Source organism: Narcine bancroftii, chromosome 5 (genome assembly GCF_036971445.1).
Source record: "Narcine bancroftii isolate sNarBan1 chromosome 5, sNarBan1.hap1, whole genome shotgun sequence".
In the NCBI taxonomy this organism is placed as follows: Eukaryota; Metazoa; Chordata; class Chondrichthyes; order Torpediniformes; family Narcinidae; genus Narcine; species Narcine bancroftii.
This window is the reverse complement of record NC_091473.1, coordinates 233,296,026-233,315,861: the sequence shown is the minus strand read 5'-3', so window position 1 is coordinate 233,315,861 and position 19,836 is coordinate 233,296,026. Positions and strand designations below refer to the sequence as shown.

At 41.1% G+C, this 19,836-nt stretch overlaps 1 protein-coding gene across 7 annotated transcripts in view; it reads left to right on the top strand.

Moving 5' to 3' along the window:
* The window catches only part of LOC138765038 (receptor-type tyrosine-protein phosphatase R-like), a 64,283-nt gene that overhangs the window by 9,814 nt on the left and 34,633 nt on the right, over positions 1-19,836 (top strand). For 6 of the 7 annotated variants that reach the window (XM_069941688.1, XM_069941692.1, XM_069941693.1 and 3 more), the window contains one exon: positions 2,350-2,601. In XM_069941688.1, coding sequence (XP_069797789.1) covers positions 2,465-2,601 — 137 coding nt within the window. In that variant the 5' untranslated portion in view covers positions 2,350-2,464. Of the gene's footprint in view, positions 1-2,057; positions 2,080-2,349; positions 2,602-19,836 lie in introns of those variants that run through there. The other variant, XM_069941691.1, reaches the window with a different exon arrangement.

Genomic DNA, 19,836 nt, shown 5'->3' with positions numbered 1-19,836 from the left:
ATCTCTACTCAACATGATCAAACAAAAATTGTACTTGATGTACATTAATGTTATAAAGGATATAGAAATCATATTAATTTCAACAGTATCACAAAATAAATCATAACTGTGGTCTGCATCTCGACTTATTTAAGTTTAAAATAAATTAATATCTTCAATGTAGTCAATTTAGTCAATCTTGACATAGTAACTCCTGGATGCAACATACAAACTTGTATAAAACAAATATTGTGAAACACAAAAGTCTGCAGACACTGAGATTGTATTAAAAGCACACTGAAATGCTAGAGAAACTCAGCCAGACTCACAGGGTCCATCGAAGAAAAAGATATATTACTAACATTTTGGGCTCAGGCCTGAAGCATAGGTTTTGAAAAGAAGTAGCTTACTAAACATTTACTTTATATTACTATATATATCCTTTTTTGATGTGATATATGTATGTATAGTTATAAGCCCAGAGGACCCCAAAACCCAACAGCAATAGATATTCACCAAGACAAATGGTTAGTTACACAAAAGTTGCTTTAAATTATTTTTAAACATGAAAACAGAATCACACATAACTTCTCATTATTGACTTAACTAACACAACTTAACCCTCTTCAAATTCTAAGCGCACATGTATGTAATGTATGTGTAAGTTCAGAAAAGTTATTTGATTCACAGTCCAATCTCACTTCTCATTCCTCCAAGTTCACTGTTTCCAGGCAATTCTTATATTCTGCACCAAATTTAACATTTATAAAGTTCACCAGGCTTTGGTGCTTGAAAGATAAATTATTACCACTCAGGAAGGATCTTGTCTGTTTTCAGAGAGAGCTTCATTGTACGCTGGATACCCACCACTGATTCCTTTTTTTTTAATCAGTCACTTCAGTGTCTTGCCAAAGAAATTTTCACCATCAGGGTTTTCTAGATGACAACCTCCTTCTTTCATGTCACCACAGAGTTCCTTTTTGTTTCACTTATTCCAAGTGAAACATTAGACAGCCAGTCCTCTCCTCTTGCATGAACCATAAGGCCTTTGACCAGGCTGAACTAAGCACTCATAACCTGTCTTCCAAATGGGGTTTTCTACAAGCTTGCCAGCTTGTCCTGTTCCAGTCCTGTAAAACTGTAGAACTGATATCTGTCCCTCTCTCTCTCTCTCTCTCTCTCTCACACACACACACACACACACACACACACACACACACACACACACACACACACACACACACACACACACACACACACACACACACACACACACAAAGCTTATTTTACTCTCTCTGCATGCAAAACACATGACGCTGCTAGAACAGCAAGTTCCACTCCAGACAGAATGTGGCTCCGACAAGCTCTTTCATCTGTTGCCTTTTTGTAAGCAACAATCCATTAATGAAGTCTCTTGGGCATTCTCAAAAGCTTTTGCAAAGGTTGTTGGCTCCAACATGTCTAGCATGAGCAGAGCTCAAGTATTTTAAATAAGATCTGTTTTAAAGTGTTTGTATGTGACCTACACTAAAATACCTGCCCCAATTTATCTCTCAAAAACATATCTATATTCTGTCACAATATATATAATTTTCTTTGGAGGTGGAGGTTTAGGGAGGGATGGTATGGGAGTGAAGGGAGGGATTATAACCATCATGTAATGATTGCAACTCTTAAAATTAAATTCTTACTGTTTTATATAATTGTTTATTAATTTCATGTATGGAAAAATTCTTAATAATATTTTAAAAAACAAGTAATTCCAATGTTAATTACCTGTTCCAATACAATTACGTATCAATTATGAAGATCAAAATAGTACTTGGTTAAAAAAAAAGATAAATCAATCTCAACCCTACAGTTGCAATGTTAAAAAAAAAAGCCACGTTAGCCTTAAATAACGACCAAATTAATTAGATGAATGGGATTTATCAGAAATGATTAAAATTCAGAAATCCTGATGAGATTAAAAAAAATAATTTTGGCCTTTATCTGAAGAATTTTTTCCCTGAAACATCTCAGACATGCAAATTCATTGTTTATTATATTATTTTTTCAGATAGTCGAACTTCTAAGTATTAGACTGGATGCTGGATGAGAGTAAATATGCTATGGTTATTTGTAAATACTTCATTCAATCTCTGAAATCTGTGATTAGCATGTAAATGGATTTTTAAATCATCCTGTACTTAGCACAGGTTTTTTTTGTTTTGTCATCAATTTTGTTTCTTTAAAAAAACACACATCTTCAAAATTTTATTGCAAATTCTATAATCTATGGACCAAACCATTAGCTTACTTTGAAATGTAGAGGTGATGTGGAGTTGTTTTCACGATAAAACAATGTATGTTTTTTTTAATAATTTATAGATGAATTGCCATTTGAGGAAACATTACATCTAATCCATACAGGACATATTGTGGAACCTGTAGGTAGCTTCAACCCATGCATGCCTTGTTCTGAGATTTAGACAGTGTTCACAGTATGGTACAGTCTGAGCTAATTTCCATTCTGGTATCTACTGTGAGCTGTCAAGGCCATACTATAGGAGAGATCATGGACCACTCATCAACTTCCTCCTCATCATTCAAATCAATGAAACAAAGCTGTCTCCAGGAGAGGTAAGCATGAAAAGAGCCCCATTGACAAATGAGTAATTCTGGAACATCATTGTTGGAGAACAATTTCTGACAAGATAATGTTTGTCAAACTGTTATTTTATGTCAAAAGAGGTAACACCGCCTCTTGAATATAATACAGCAAAATCTTTTAAATGGAAAACTACCACATATTGACTCTTGGTTAGTAATTTCAGTTGGTAATATTGCAGGTGTTGCAATTTGAAAGGGGCTTAATTAATGCTGGCTAGTGACAAGCCAGATGTTGTTGCCCTTCTCCAATTTACACTTTGTTTTCAGTAAGTGGATGCATCCACAACTAAACTAGAGGCAGTACAAATTAACTCCTGGATGTCACTGTTAATGAGGATCAAACCAGTCCCGATAGCTGATAAATGCTAGAAACATACATCTGTTGGAAGTATTTGGTTTGTCTGCAGTTCCCTCCATGACTAAAGAGGCTGAGGTTTCTTGTTTTTCAACATCTCCATAGCTCAGTTCATTATAAATCCCTGTCCAGAACAATTTTGACAAAACCAAAACACATCTGGTCATTCCCAGGTCCTAGAAATTAAAAACTTATTTGCAAAGTACTTTTGCTAGTTAATAGAATTATTTGGTTTCATGATAACCCCAGTGGTTGTCAAAAGTAAAACATGAAACACCATGGTTGAAGTAAAAACACAATGTTGGATAAACTCAGCAGGTCCGACAGTGTACATTATGTGGCAAAGGTAAAGGTACATAACTGTCCTTTTGGACTTGAGCCCTTCATCAAGATGACCTGAGTTTCTACCAGTGGTTGTCATTTTCTTCTAATGGTCTCACAGGGTAACCTGATTCAAACGATTCCCTGTACAATTCTTGGGAAGAGAGAAGTGAAAGACCCCAAAGAACTTGGACACAGAGAATTTCCAGGTTCTACATGCTTCCTTTGGCATTTCTTTGATCTTTTTCGTTGTGTGTTTGCTTCCTTTGAACATTAAGAGATGCTACTTAATGCTTCCTTGTATTTCAATTGTCCTTTAAGAACTAATGACAAATAATACATTGCAACGACATTTCAACCCCTCAGTTTCTGGGGTCACAGAGGAGAGCTATTTGTAATCAGGGACATTTTGAGAAAAAAAAATAATATACCCATAAAATTAGATGGAGGTGATGGATGAAGTGCAGAACTTGAATCAGTGCTGCATGAGACAAATGTACTGAAGTTTACATGTTAAATAGAAACCAAAAGCAAATTAGTGTAGCTGCTGGAAATTTGAAGTTAAAACAGGGAAGTTCATTATGCTCCACATTCAGTGAAGCGTAGTTAACTTTTTGAGACAATTGAGACATTAGAATTGTTGAAAGATCATCAATGTGAAATGTGAACTATTTTTCTCTCTGACTTTAATATGTGAAAGTTTTTCCATGAAGTATGATCAAAAATAAAAACATGGGCAATGTCCATGGAAAGAGAAGTGGAGAGAGACAGAGAGAGATCCGCAAATAAAGAAATACAAAAACTGGGAAATACAATGCTGTAGGACATGCTCAGGGGGTCATGGCATGTTCACGGTGAGAGAAAAACTGAGTCAATGATATAGAGGAATAATGGAACCCAAAATTTTGAGAGACAATGCTCAGATGTTTTAGAACTGGCAGTTCAGGTTATTCAGAACTGTCAATTCAGCTCGAAGCATCCATCTGTTACATTGTTTTTTTTCTTTCTAATAGCACAGTATGTTTGCCTGCCACTCCTTACAGGTATGCATCTCACAGCTTTTACATCCCTTTGTCTGTATTTTCTCTAACTGGCCAGATTAACTGATAACTTCATCACCAACTTGGCCTCAAACTGTCAGAAATATCCCCTTTTTCCCTCCACCCCCTCCTCTCTGGAACTACATTTTTTTCTCTCATTTCCAATTCTATTAAGGTGTGTTTCATCCTGATACATTATCTCTGGTTCTCAGTTCATATTTGTTACATAACCTTTTGAGAGTTTCTAGCATTCTATGTTTTGTTTCCAGCATCTCCAAGAGTATTCCGATAATTTATCCAACACGTCCCGACTTCAATGCTAAAGTTGGTTCTGGACTCCACGATTGACATGTTTAGATTAAGGCAGTTGCTTTCAACTTTATTCTTTCCATTCGCATGCCACTTTAAATAACCCCTTACTATCCACAGAACACCCGTGGCATGCAATAGCATAGGTGCTCTGCAGTTAGTAAGGGATTACTTAAAGAGGCATTGTGAGTGGAACAAAAAAGGTTGTGAACCATTGGATTAAGTGTGAATGACTCAAACTTTCCTGCCACCTAAAGTTTAAAAAGAAACATTTTTTACATCATTTTATTTCAACACTGCTCCAGACAAAGTATTATTTTTAAACAACTTTTTCTCTTTCAAATCCTTTCATGTATTAGAACCCAATCAAGAGATTTATCGTTTATCAACTAAGTTATTTGTTGTTTAAAAGCAAAATACTACAGATCCTAGAAATGTGAAAATTTCAGTAATACCCTGAATCTCTGGTGGCATCTCACTGGCCCCCACTTCTGGCTTTCAGTGTGTCCCTCCCTCCACCCTATAACACACTTTCCCCTGTGTTCTTTCCTTCCTCTGCAAATTAAATGTGTTTTATTTATAACTTTTCACAGGCCTGAATCAATGTCATTAATCTGAAAATGTAACTTAATTTTTTTACTCTTCAGATATTACCCATCTGCTGAGTAATTTCAGTTTCATTTCTTCTTTGAGGTTAGTCTTCACCTTCATTCAAAGTGCTGAAATCCCTATCCTAATTCCCAATAAGCATGTTATTGGTTAGGAATCATGGGTTCCCCACTTCACAAGATGACATAAAGAAAATTCAAATCCTTCAGTGTTTTGCCCCAGCTTCTTGTGCACACTTACCTCTTCTATTCTAATAGCATGGTAACAGGCCATTTCAGCCCACAAATCCGTGCCTCCCAATTTACACCCAATTAATCGACATGGTGGGAGGAAACCAGAGCCCCTGGAGAAAACCCACACAGAACACAATGACCGCGGGATTCGAACCTGCCCTGATTGCTGATGCTATAAAGGTGTTGCACTATCTTCTACACCAACTGTGTTTCCCCTAATTCACATTGACAATGTAAAGTAGAACGGTCAATTCCTTCCTGAATCTGGAGCAGTTTCCAGAACCTTCTGTACATCCACCCTCTAAAAGCCTTCCTTTGTTCTTTTTTCAAGTTCCAGTTTATCATCTGATTGTAACAATACAACCCAATGGAAGAGTGTTCTCTGATTCACGGTGCTAAAACACTCCAAACATACATAAATTCATAATGCACATATAACATATAACCATATAACAGTTTATGGCATGGAAACAGGCCATCTTGGCCCTTCAAGTCCATGCCGGTTCACTCAAACATCTCCGCTAGATCCCCCCACCTATTCTCTGCCCAAAACCTCCAAGACCCTCCTAAGAATTGACTCTGCCTCAACTATTTCCTCTGGAAGATTATTCCATTCAGCCACCCCTCTCTGAGTGAAGAAGCAACCTCTAATGTTTCTCCTAAAATTTTGCCCCCTCAACTTGTGTCCTCTTGTTTCAACCTCAAACAGTACATATAGACAGTACCTATATACATTCGGTATATTAACTAAATATTATTAATAAATAGTCAAGCGCTGAAGAGCTGGCTTTGAATGGGCAACTAAAGCGGCATCATCTGCAAAGAGTAGTTCACGGACAAGTTTCTCTTGTGTCTTGGTGTGAGCTTGCAGGCGCCTCCAAAATGTTTGGCCTGGAAGTCAGCCTGAAGAAAACTGAGGTCCTCCATCAGCCAGCTCCCCACCATGACTACCAGCCCCCCCACATCTCCATCGGGCACACAAAACTCAAAACGGTCAACCAGTTTACCTATCTCGGCTGCACCATTTCATCAGATGCAAGGATCGACAATGAGATAGACAACAGATTCGCCAAGGCAAATAGCGCCTTTGGAAGACTACACAAAAGAGTCTGGAAAAACAACCAACTGAAAAACCTCACAAAGATAAGCGTATACAGAGCCGTTGTCATACCCACACTCCTGTTCGGCTCTGAATCATGGGTCCTCTACCGGCACCACCTACGGCTCCTAGAACGCTTCCACCAGCGTTGTCTCCGCTCCATCCTCAACATCCATTGGAGCGCTCACACCCCTAACGTCGAGGTACTCGAGATGGCAGAGGTCGACAGCATCGAGTCCACGCTGCTGAAGATCCAGCTGCGCTGGATGGGTCACGTCTCCAGAATGGAGGACCATCGCCTTCCCAAGATCGTATTATATGGCGAGCTCTCCACTGGCCACCGTGACAGAGGTGCACCAAAGAAAAGGTACAAGGACTGCCTAAAGAAATCTCTTGGTGCCTGCCACATTGACCACCGCCAGTGGGCTGATAACGCCTCAAACCGTGCATCTTGGCGCCTCACAGTTTGGCGGGCAGCAGCCTCCTTTGAAGAAGACCGCAGAGCCCACCTCTCTGACAAAAGGCAAAGGAGGAAAAACCCAACACCCAACCCCAACCAACCAATTTTCCCTTGCAACCGCTGCAATCGTGTCTGCCTGTCCCGCATCGGACTGGTCAGCCACAAACGAGCCTGCAGCTGACGTGGACTTTTTACCCCCTCCATAAATCTTCGTCCGCGAAGCCAAGCCAAAGAAGAAGAAGAATAAATAGTGGAGTCACAGTTTCACAGTCATTATATTTCTGTATCTCTTTCCCCACGGGAGTATCTGGAAGATGCTCTGTGTGGGGTGGTTGGGATCCTTACAGAATGTGTGACCTCTCTTTAAACAGCAATCTGGTAAATCACATACTTGTATGGGGGTGGAGGGAATGGGAAGGGGAGGAGTTGAGAGAGAGAGTGAGAGAGGGAGAGACCTCAGTGATCCTCTCTGCCGTTTTTATGGTCCTGTGGATTAACCTCCGATCCCATGCTTTACAGTAGTCGTATCACACTCTGGTGCAGCTGGCCAGGACGCACTCAACAGGGCTCCAGTAGAAAGATGACAAAATGGTGGCTAGTAGCCTTCCCTGCCTCAGCCTTCTAATGAAGTGCAGTTGCTGTTGTGCCTTCCTGACATGTGAGAAGATGTGTCATAGGTCACTTCTCAAGTGGACTCCAAGGAACTTGGTGCTCTCCACTCTTTCCACTTTTCTTCTTCTTCTTTGGCTTGGCTTCGCGGACGAAGATTTATGGAGGGGTAATGTCCACGTCAGCTGCAGGCTCGTTTGTGGCTGACAAGTCCGATGCGGGACAGGCAGACACGGTTGCAGCAGTTGCAGGGGAAAATTGGTTGGTTGGGTGTTGGGTTTTTCCTCCTTTGCCTTTTGTCAGTGAGGTGGGCTCTGCGGTCTTCTTCAAAGGAGGTTGCTGCCCGCCAAACTGTGAGGCGCCAAGATGCACGGTTTGAGGCATTATCAGCCCACTGGCGGTGGTCAATGTGGCAGGCACCAAGAGATTTCTTTAGGCAGTCTTTGTACCTCTTCTTTGGTGCACCTCTGTCACGGTGGCCAGTGGAGAGCTCGCCATAGAACACGATCTTGGGAAGGCGATGGTCCTCCATTCTGGAGACGTGACCCACCCAGCGCAGCTGGATCTTCAGCAGCGTGGACTCTTTCCACTATTGAGCTATTAATATCTGGAGGAATATGGTCTTCTGGTCCTCCTGAAGTTCACAATCATCTCCTTAGTCTGCTCCATGTTGAGATTCAGGTTGTTATTCTCGCACCATTTCACAAGATTTTCCACCTCTTCTCTGCTTTGCAGCTCATTGCTGTGCTGATAAGGCCGACTTTGGCTGTGACAGCTGCAAACTGATGGCTCTGAGCTGGATCTGACAATACAGTCATGGGTCAGCAGCAGGAAGCGAATTTAACAGATGCAAATTAGAATTAATGAGAGATCGCCAGTCTGCTTTTGGCTTGCAATTTGGCCGCTGATTTTTTTTCTCCGAGAAAACAATGCTCCTTTTCCTCGTGAAAATGTTACCTCGTTGCTTAGAAATGTAACACATGCTATAGTTAACCTAGTCTCACATTATCAGAGTGTGGAGCATACAATAATCACATCGATATGATGGAGCGATTAAACAGCTTTAATTACCAAAACCCTGAGCATTACTGATACACTACTTGGCCAGATTCCAGGTACAGAAGCAAGAGGGGCAAGTCCAGGCACGCCACCCTTTATTAAGATATCCCAGGAGGAGCCAAGAGAGGAATTAGGGAAGGTCAGGGAGGTTTGGACTGGTCAGTCCATACATCTATGCAAATACTTTTCACCACATTCACCCCTTCTTTGTGATAAAACCCGATTGGGTGATGTGGAGACATGGAGCTCGTACTGTACTTTGTTACATATATACATCATTCATAGTGTCCATCACAGGTTGTAGCGATGTAGTGTATTTTGCTGACTGCTCGCTATTGGTTATGAATGTAGATACCCTACTGGTATAACAGATGGTGGAACTTATCCCACTGATGGCTTCTTCTATCAGTAAAAGCCTATATGTCTGGTCCTTGCTTATGGCATATCACAAGTTCAGCCTGTCCGGTGGTCTTGTGACTTCCAAGGCACTGGGTGAGACCCATGTTGTTCCTGCTTCAAACTCGCAGGACTGTGTACCTATGTGGGTGGAATTTTGGCTAGAGAGCCCTTCACTGCTTGTTGGGGTGGGTTCCTTGCTGGCGATTTCTCTGTGGGATTGACTTGACTGGTGGGGGGGGGTTGCATAGTTATCTGGGAGGGCAGGAATAAACGGAAACCAGGAGTACTCATCCACTACATTCAGGAAGTAGAGATTCCTGTTATTGGATGGGAGGGGATCCTTGAAGTCCATACTAAGACGTTCCAAGGGTCGAGTTGCCTTAATTAGTTGGGCTCTATCCAGTCTGTAAAAATGCTGCTTGCATTCGGCACAGACCGAGCAGTTACGGCACAGTTCCCGAATCTCCTCAACTGAGTAGGGTACATTTCTAACCCTCACAAAGTGATACAGCCTTGTGAGCCTGGGGTGGCAAAGCTTGTCATGCAAGAACTTCAGACGATCTGCATGTTCCCCAAGACAGAGCATCGGGTGGCTCATTAAGCTTCCCGGGCCAATATAGGATCTCATAATTGTACATGGAGAGTTCGATTCTCCACTGCATGATCTTATCATTTTTTATTTAACCCCGCTGTTTGTTTTTAAACATAAAAGCATTGGTCCTCTGATCCATCAGCAGGGTAAATGTTCAACCAGCCAAATAATGCCTCTAGTGGCGCACAGCTTCCACTATAGCCTGGGCCTCTTTCTCAATTGCCGAGTGCCTGACTTCCGGGCCTTGGAGTGTTCTAGAGAAAAATGCCACTGGCCTGCCTGCCTGATTCAGCGTGACTGCTGGGGAAACATTAGAGGTATCACTTTCCATTTGGAAAGGGATGGATTCATCAATGGCCTGCATCGCCATCTTGGCAATCTCATCCTTGATGCTCTCAAAGACTTTATGAACTTTTGCTGAAGGGGGAAAGTCTGTTGTCTTCACTAATGGCCAGGCCTTGTTTGCGTAATTGGGGACCCATTGGGCATAATAAGAAAAGAACCCGAGGCATCTTTTCAGGGCATTCATGTTCTGGGGCAATGGTAGTTCCCTAAGGGGGTGCATTCTCTCAGAGTCCGGGGACACGATCCTTCCCTCCACCACGTACCCTAATATCACCACTCGTGGTGCAGAACATGCACTAATTCTGATTATACGTCAGGTTTAGGGTTTTTGCTGTGGTGAGGAATTCCCTTAGATTCGTATCGTGTTCCTCCTCATCATGGCCACATATGGTGATGTTATCCAAATACAAGAACATTGCCTTTAGCTTGTGATCGTCCATCATGCAGTCCATCTCCCTTTGGAACACCGATACCCCATTCATCAGATTGAATGGCACCCTGCGGAACTGATACAGTCAGCTGTCGGCTTCAAAAGCCATGTAGAGCCTGTCCTCTGGGAAGGTTAGGATCTGATGGTATGGCCACTTGTCTATAGTGGAGAAGACCCTATATTGGGTTATCTCATTCACCATGTCAGCAATTTGGGGTAGGGGGTAAGCATCCAGTGACGGAAATCTATTCACAGTCTGACTGTAGTATATTACCATCTGGTTCTTCTCCCCCCATTTTACCATCAACACCTGAGCTCGCCAGGGGCTTTTGCTGGGCTTAATGATGCCTTTGGCCAACAGCCTCTGGACCGGTTTTAATGAATAGTCCTCCGGGCTATATCTCCTGCTTCTGGTGGATATAGGTCTGCAATTCTCTAATGTGCTCAAATAGCGCAGGGACCCAAAGGGTGGACAGCTCACAGATACCGGAAGTCTAACCCTGGGATAACTAGTGCGCAGAGTTTGGGCATTACCATGATTTTGTTTTGGTAATTACATTGTGGAGCACACAATAATCACATTGATATGATTTAAAGATTAAATGACTTTAATAACCAAAAACCTGAGCATTACTGATACACTACTTGGCCAGGTTCCAGGTACAGGAGCAAGAGGGGGTAAGTCCAGGCATGCCAATCTTTATTGGGAAATCTGGGGAGAAGCCAAGGGAGGGGTTAGGGAAGGTCAGGGAGGTTCGGTCTGGCCAGTCCATACATCTATGCAAATGCCTTTCACCACACAGAGAGAATAGGCAAATAAGTTTGCTATATTTGTGCAGAAGTATTCAATTTGTTCAACCACACTGTAGCATATAACCTGTTACTGGTTTCATTTTCAAATGCACGTTTGGTTCCTTCCTGAAAACTAATTTCAGGCAGTGAAATTGAAATAAGAATAATTGGTGTTTTTAAGAAGTAATTTCACAACTCCTTTTTTCTCTCTGCTTAACTGGATCAATTCCTGAGATTTTTTTTGCAAAAGAGAAATGGGCTACATTTGCTTTACTGGAAATGCACATGGATAAAACATTGGGATATCCATGTAGAGATTACATGACCATTTTACTTCTCTCACACAGAACAAAGAGGAGTACTGCTTTAATGAGCAAATGAAATGAATAGGTGGAAAAAAAGGAGCAAATAGGGAATTGTTCAGTCAAAGATATGGACACCATGGAAGGCTTTTAGAAGGGGATGTATGGAAGGTTCTGTAAGCGCTCATGATTCAGCAAGAAAATGACTGTTCCTCTTTGAACTGTCAATGTGAACTATGGGCCGTATCGGAATAGAATAGAGTAGATTACATTGGTTTTATTGGCTATGTAGAGCTGTACTCGAGATGGCAGAGGTCGACAGCATCGAGTCCACGCTGCTGAAGATCCAGCTGCGCTGGATGGGTCACGTCTCCAGAATGGAGGACCATCGCCTTCCCAAGATCGTATTATATGGCGAGCTCTCCACTGGCCACCGTGACAGAGGTGCACCAAAGAAAAGGTACAAGGACTGCCTAAAGAAATCTCTTGGTGCCTGCCACATTGACCACCGCCAGTGGGCTGATAACGCCTCAAACCGTGCATCTTGGCGCCTCACAGTTTGGCGGGCAGCAGCCTCCTTTGAAGAAGACCGCAGAGCCCACCTCACTGACAAAAGGCAAAGGAGGAAAAACCCAACACCCAACCCCAACCAACCAATTTTCCCTTGCAACCGCTGCAATCGTGTCTGCCTGTCCCGCATCGGACTGGTCAGCCACAAACGAGCCTGCAGCTGACGTGGACTTTTTACCCCCTCCATAAATCTTCGTCCGCGAAGCCAAGCCAAAGAAGAAAGAAGAGAAGAAAGAAGAGAGCTATCCATGCTAAAAGCCTACACAAGCAAGGATCTTCAACTCTTCCCCTGCTAAATTGGTGCTGCCTCATGTTCCCTTTCATGCCAACTTTCACCCTGACTTCAAATTCATTTGGTCCATCTCTGGGAACACACTCCCCTTTCTCAATCTCTCTGTCTCCATCTAAGGAAGCAAATGTTTTCTACCAATCCACCAACTTCCACAACTATCTCTTCACACCATGTCCCCGTAAGGATTCTATTCCTTTCTCTCAAGTCTTCCATCTCGGTCACATCTGCCCCCAGGATGAGGTCTTCTATTCCAGATGTCCCCCTTCCTCAAATAATGTGGTTTCCTCTCTACAACCATAATCTCAGTCCTTATGCACAACTCCATTCCCTGCAGATCTTCCCTGGCCCCCTCGGTCCCTTGATTTCCCTTGCCCTCACCTCCCATCTCGCCAGTCTCCACTACCAATATATTATCTTCTGCCATTTGCTACTTACAATGTGATCCCACCACTAGACACATGTACCCTCTCCTCCTTATGCAAGGACTGCTCCCTCCACAACTCCTTCTTCTGCTCATCCCTTCTCACTAATCACCCACTGGTACCTGCCCCTATGACTGCAGGAAATACTGCAATTTCATTCACATCTATTCGCTCATCACCATTCAAGGCCCTATACGATCCTTCCAAGAGAAGCAATACTTCATTTGTGAATCTGCTGGAGTCATCTATTGTATTCAATGTTCGCATTGTGGTCTCCTCTACATTGGAGTGACTGGACACAGACTGGGAGATAATTACACTGAGCAACTTCGCTCTGTCCACTGCAACAGCTGGGATCTCCCAATAACAACCATTTGAATTCCACACCCCATTCAATGCTGACATCTGTGTCCATGGCCTCATGCACTGCCAAACCAAGGCCACCCACAAATTGGAGGAGCAACACCTAATATTCTGTCTGGTGTCTCTCTAACTGGATGGCATTAACATCAACTTATTTGGTTTCCTTTATGCCACTCTCCTGCTCCTTCTCTTCCCCATCTATGTCTCATTTCTCCAGGTCTCCACCCCCTCTCCTCTCCAGAGAGCTTCCCCCTCCTCCTGTTACCGCTCACGCATATCAACTTATGACTTTTTGCCTGTGGGCCTATTCTCCACCCCCACCATTTCATTCAGATTCCTATCTGGTTTTCACTCATATCTTGATGAAGCTTAAAATGATGGTCATGCATCTTCATCTTTGCTACATAAAGAACACTGGATGACTTGTGTTTCTCTAGCAATTTTGTGTAAATTTCACAACTCTCTGGTCATGTTGCCAGCCTTAAATCTGTTTTCTTATCAGAACAATTCACATTTATTGCATTAAAACAATGATTAATTTTGAACACTACCTCATTTCTTCTTTGCTTTCTCTGCTACGAGAACATTGCTAGCTTTGCTCATCTCTTTACATGTCTCTGTCAGAAGGGTTATTGAAAGATAGCACGGCTGGATCACAGTTGATCCAGGTTCAATACTGTTTTCATCAAGGCAATAAGGCATTAGGGTCCCACTTAGGTGCATGCTATTGAATTCTAAGTTTTGGATCTATTCAAATATGGCCAATTATCGTATCAGTTGAGGAAACCAATCTCAGCTCAGATCACATTTGTATCATATGTGCAGGAAAATGCGGTTTTGTCAGGTGGTGCTTGTGCAATCAGATGATAATAAATGAACTTGAACTATATATCCTACTTGGCTCATTCACTCAATAACTTAATTAGCTGGTCTTTTCATAACTAATCTGAAAGAAAATGTGTAAGTGAAGAACGGCGATGTTTGAAGAGAGAGCCTCACTTCTGAAGTATTACTTTGGTGGTGAATCTAGAAGCATGGATAAACAATAAAGGACATGCCACAAAATTAAATAAGATAACAAATTAAAAAGAAGTCTTAATGTATTGGGGGGGGGGGGGGGGACCCCACCGGATGAACCATTGCTTTCCTTTCTTTCTAATCCATGTTTCAGATTAATTAAACATTTCAAAAGTTAACAGTTGTTAAGACCTTACTTGAATAAAATGCTTCCAAATAATATCATGGTCCATATTAAAATAGATGCATAATTTTTATGACTGCAGTTCTTCGGCATTCACAACATAAGAAGACACCATTTCACCAAATAATTATTAGCCAGTCAAACAGAAAAATGTCAAATCTTCACTTGAGAGAAATTACTTCAGGGATATATGAATGGCTAGAATAGCAATATAGTTATTCAAATGACATTATGCAATGGAACCTAAGTTATATGAGCTGACATGCTATGCTGAAGCTCTAATCAACTGTAATCTCCTGCAAAATGGACCTAACCAGGACTGAATATCAGAGACTAACAGAGCAGAAAGGTTCATCACCTTAAAATGATAATTATAACTGCTTGAAGAATTTTGACCAGGGTGGCAGGCCTGGTACTAGATAGAAGATGGGATTAGTTTATATAATAGACCAAATGGATCCTTTCATATTGTCTACTTTTCCAATGGTACTGTGATTCTAAACCTGGTCCAGAGCCATGAGTTCTAATCCACTACAGCACCTGGGAAACAAGTAAACACCTGGGGGGAAAAAAATATTGTATTGTTTATAATAACTATGAAACCATTGCTTGTCATAAAAACCCATCTGGCTTACCTATGTCATCCAATGAAGAAATGCTGCCATCCTCATCTGCTCTGTTTCCCATGTGACTACAAAATACATCAAAACAATTGATTCATAACTACCTTTTGACTTTTAACATTTCAATACTGCTAATATCAAGGACAGATAATAGATTCTGCCCCTGAAGTTCCTGCAAGTAAATTAGAGTAGAAACTGTAACTGTTCTCCTCAGCTGAATTCAAGTTCTTAAGTATCTGTCTTCACCCCTAACCTACCATCTAATAAGTCTTACTTTCGATCATGCTTTCTGCCACTTGAAGCTCTCTACCATTGCTCCTCCATTTTTTAAAGATATACAGTGTGGTAAGAGACCCTTCCCCACATCCCCGCCCACCGCATTACACCCAATTATCCTACAACCTCATACATTTTGAAGGGTGGGAGGAAATAGGAGCACCCAGAGGAAACCCACGCAGATACGGGGAGAATGTATGAACTCCTTGCCGACCGTGTTGGATTTGAACCCAGGTCACTGGCCCTGTAACAGTGTTGCGCTAACCGCTACACTAACCATGCCACCCCAATAATTCAACAATTTCTTCTTAATAATTCCAATATTTAACCAAAACTTTTATTAGAACCGTAGAACGTTGCAGCAAAGGAAAAACAGGCCATTTGACCCTTCTTGGTCTATGCTGACCAATAAAACTAGCTAGTCCCCACTGACCTGCTCTCATTCTATAATCCTCCGGACCTCTCCTATCCATATATTTATCCAATTTATTTTTAAAACTCGATTGAATCCGCATTCACTACATCAGATGGCAGCTCATTCCACACTCCTACCACTCTCTGAGTGAAAAACTTTCCCATAACGTTTCCTTTGTAGCTTTCCCCTTTCAGCCTAAAGCGATGATCTCTCTTATTTATCTCCCCCATTCTAAGCGGAAATATCCTACTCACATCTACTCTGTCTATACCCCTCATAATCTTATAAACCTTTATTAAGTCTCCCCTCATCCATCTTCATTACAAGGAATAAAGTCCTAACCTATTTAATCCTTCCTGGTAACTCAACTCCTAAACCTTCTCTGCCCTCTTTCAATCTTATTGATATCGTTCCTGCTGCTGGGTGACTAGAATGGCATACAATATTCTAAGTGTTGTCTCACTAATGACTTGAATAACTTCAACATAACATCCCAACTTCTATACTCAATACTTTGATTTATGAAGTCTAGGATGCCAAATGCTTTTTTTACAACCCTGTCCACATGCGACTCACCTTCAGGGAACAATGTACATGTATTCCCAGATCACTTTGCCTTTCCGCAATCCTCAATGGCCTACCATTTACTGTGTACATCCTACCCTGATCCGCTCTTCCAAATTGCAACACCTCACACATCTACATTAAATTCCATCAGCCATTTACTGGCCCAATTTCCCAGCTGGTCCAGATCCCTCTGCAAGCTTTGAAAATCTTCCTCACAATTCTATCTTTATGTCATCAGCAAACTTGCTGATTCAATTCACCACATTGTCATCGAGGTCACATCTAGACATATATTTATGTATAGATAGATAACAAACAATAATTGTCCCAACACAGATGTCTGAGGCACAGCACTCAACACAGACCTCCAGTCTGAGAGGTAACCATCCACCACCACTCTGTTTTCTTCCAGCAAGCCAATTTTGAATCCAGTTTGCAACCTCTCTATGCATACCTAATGTCCTAATCTTCTGCACCAACCTCTCATGTGGAACCTTGTCAAAGGCCTTACTAAAGTCCACATAGACAACATCCACAGCCTTTCCCTCGTTAGCATTCTTGGTTACTTCCTCAAAAAACTCTACAAGATTTGTTAAACACAACCTACTGTCCACAAATTCATGCTGACTGTCTTTAATCAGCTGGTGACAGTCCAAATAACTATATATCCTATCTCTCAGAAATCCTTCAAATAATTTACATACTACTGACATCTCCCCTTACTGTTGCTTCTATTGCAAAGTCCACTTTTGCCTTTTAAAACTATTAATTACTTTTAAATTGACATCATTTCCTTAAGATAACTTTCCCTATGATAAGCCTACTTCATGAAAAAACACATTTTATAAATATGCAAGGTTCTGTTAAACATTTCAAGGACTTCAGTAATATACCAGTGACAATTTGCAATATTACAAGAGCAACAGGAGTTCCACACCTGTTTCCCCACCTCTGTCTCTCCACCTCTGTTTCTACCCCTCTGTTTCCATACCTCAGTTTGCATTTTTAATATTACAAGAGCAACAGGAGTTCCACACCTGTTTCCCCACCTCTGTCTCTCCAGCTCTGTTTCTACCCCTCTGTTTCCACACCTCAGTTTACATTTGCAATATTACAAGAGCAACGGGAGTTCACTTTCTCATGAGATTAAATGTTATTCACTTATGGGACAAAACTCTGAAAACATTCCTGATTATTTTGTTCCTGCTTACTGTGATGAGAACAATTGAAATAATTTTGGTATGACAAATACGCTTTTAATTCCAAGACATGATCCAATCATAACTAAACACAATTACAATGACAGACATATTAAAGAAATATTTAATTGGAACAGACTGTATTTTAATCATTAATGCATGTTATTCATTCCTATTGCATGAAATTTAACAAATGTCAGCTCTCTATATACTCAAGAAGCAGAATTCAAACAGAAATATTTCCCCTGAGATGTTCAGGTTTTAATACTTTCATTATTATCTAAATTTGAAATGGGTTTGCATTATGTAATTCAACCCAGGAATCCAGTCCTGATTGCTTTAAATACCATTATACTTCAGTGATTTACTCCATTTGTAGCTTCCAACAAAACGTCAGCATGTTCCTAATTTATTTCCATCATCGTTGCATTCCCATAAAAGCAAATTTGATGATTTAGTTTGCAATGAAAGTAAATCTGAATTAACTTTTCCTTTTTTTAAAATAAAAACCTTTATTCAAGTGCTTTCCTTCCTTGAATTTGCATATTCCCAAAATATTCTTGATCTTAGACTATGCATTAATATGATATAAATGAAAGCCTTTGCAGGCATAAATACATAATACACTTTTAGTAACCATATATAAACATAATTTGAACCAATCATTTAGAATAAAGCTGATACCTTCCTTCACATGTTTAAGATATTACTTACCTCTTGAAACAATCTGGGTGATTGGCAAAATTGGCAAAATCTAGTATTGTTTAGCCCAGTGGTTCTCAAACCTTTTTCTTTCCACTCACATCCCACCTTAAATAATCTCTATGCTATAGGTGCTCTGTGATTAATAAGGGATTGCTTAAGGCGGGATGTGAGTGGGAAGGGAAGGTTGAGAATCACTGCTCTAGACCCAATTGTTACTGAAATATTTTGTTTGAGATAAATTGCCACTGGCCCATTTCCTTTGGAGTTCTGAAACCATGCACATAATGAATCAATTAGGGACGATTAAAACAGTGGTTTTCAAACTTTCTCTCCACCCACATATGACCTTAAGTAATCTCTTACTAATCACAGAGCACCTATGGCATAGGGAATAATTAAAGTAGTATGTGGGTGGAAAGAAAAAGGTTGAAAACTGTACCTAATTGACTCGAAATGGGCCAATGACCATTTTTTTCTCAAGCAAAAATATTTCAATAACTATTGGGTCTAGAGCAGTGATTCTCAACCTTCCCTTCCCACTCCATACCACCTTAAGCAACAACCCCTTACTAATCACAGAACACCTATGACATAGGGAATACTTAAAGTGGTTTGTGGGTGGAAAGAAAAAGTTTGAGACCCACTGGTTTAGCCTCATTCCTAATAAACAAGTTGTTCTAGTTCCTGAAACAGTTACATCTCCTGCGTGGGCGGTTGCTCAACCTGACCATTTCCACGCGTGGGTGGTGCGGATTTCTCAAAAAAAAGTTTCTTCTTGTTAATGCTGTAAGTGCTAGTCTTGAGATTCTTCAACAGACAAAAGTTACTCCAGATGCACGGTGATCTTTGACTTTTGTACATGAAGTATAGTATCATTCCATTGTTTTGTCTTTAAGTACTTACCTCACTTCCATCAAAAAATTCATTCACAACTTTATTCAACCACCACAAGATTTTCATTTTACACAGTACACACTTGTCTGGAGTCATTAATGAGATAAAACATTCTAAAGTACAACACATCAACCAAATTTGGCATCAAACCAGACAAGGAGGGAGTTAATGAAAATTAAAAGACTTCAGATGCAGGAAATCTGAACCAGAGAACCATAAAAACAAAAACAAAAAAATGCTAGGGACACAGCAAGGTCAGACAACATCTGTGGAAGAAATATTTAGGGAGAAAATTATTGAGCATGCTATTAGGCAGTTAAATTTTCATCCAAAAATGTCAAATTAAATCTCCTCACTTGTCACAAAGTGCAACAGCAGCTGTACTTTCTGAGAAGACTAAGGAGGGCAAGGCTACTAGTCACCATCCTGTTAAAGTTCTACAGGAACTCTATTGGGAGTGTCCTGGCTGACTTCATCACAGTGTGGTACAGTTGCTGTGGAGCACTGGATCAGAGGTCAATCTATAGGACCAAAAGAGCAGCAGAGAGGATCTATGGAGTCTCCCTTTCCCCCACCCCCCTCCCGACCACCACCCCCCCAATCGATGCGGTCTTCTGGAATCGTTGTTTGAAGAGGGCTCTCAAAATCTGCACACAGCATCTTTCAGCTAGTCTAGTCAGAAACGAGATATAAGAATATTGCAGGCTGAACACTAGTAGGCGAC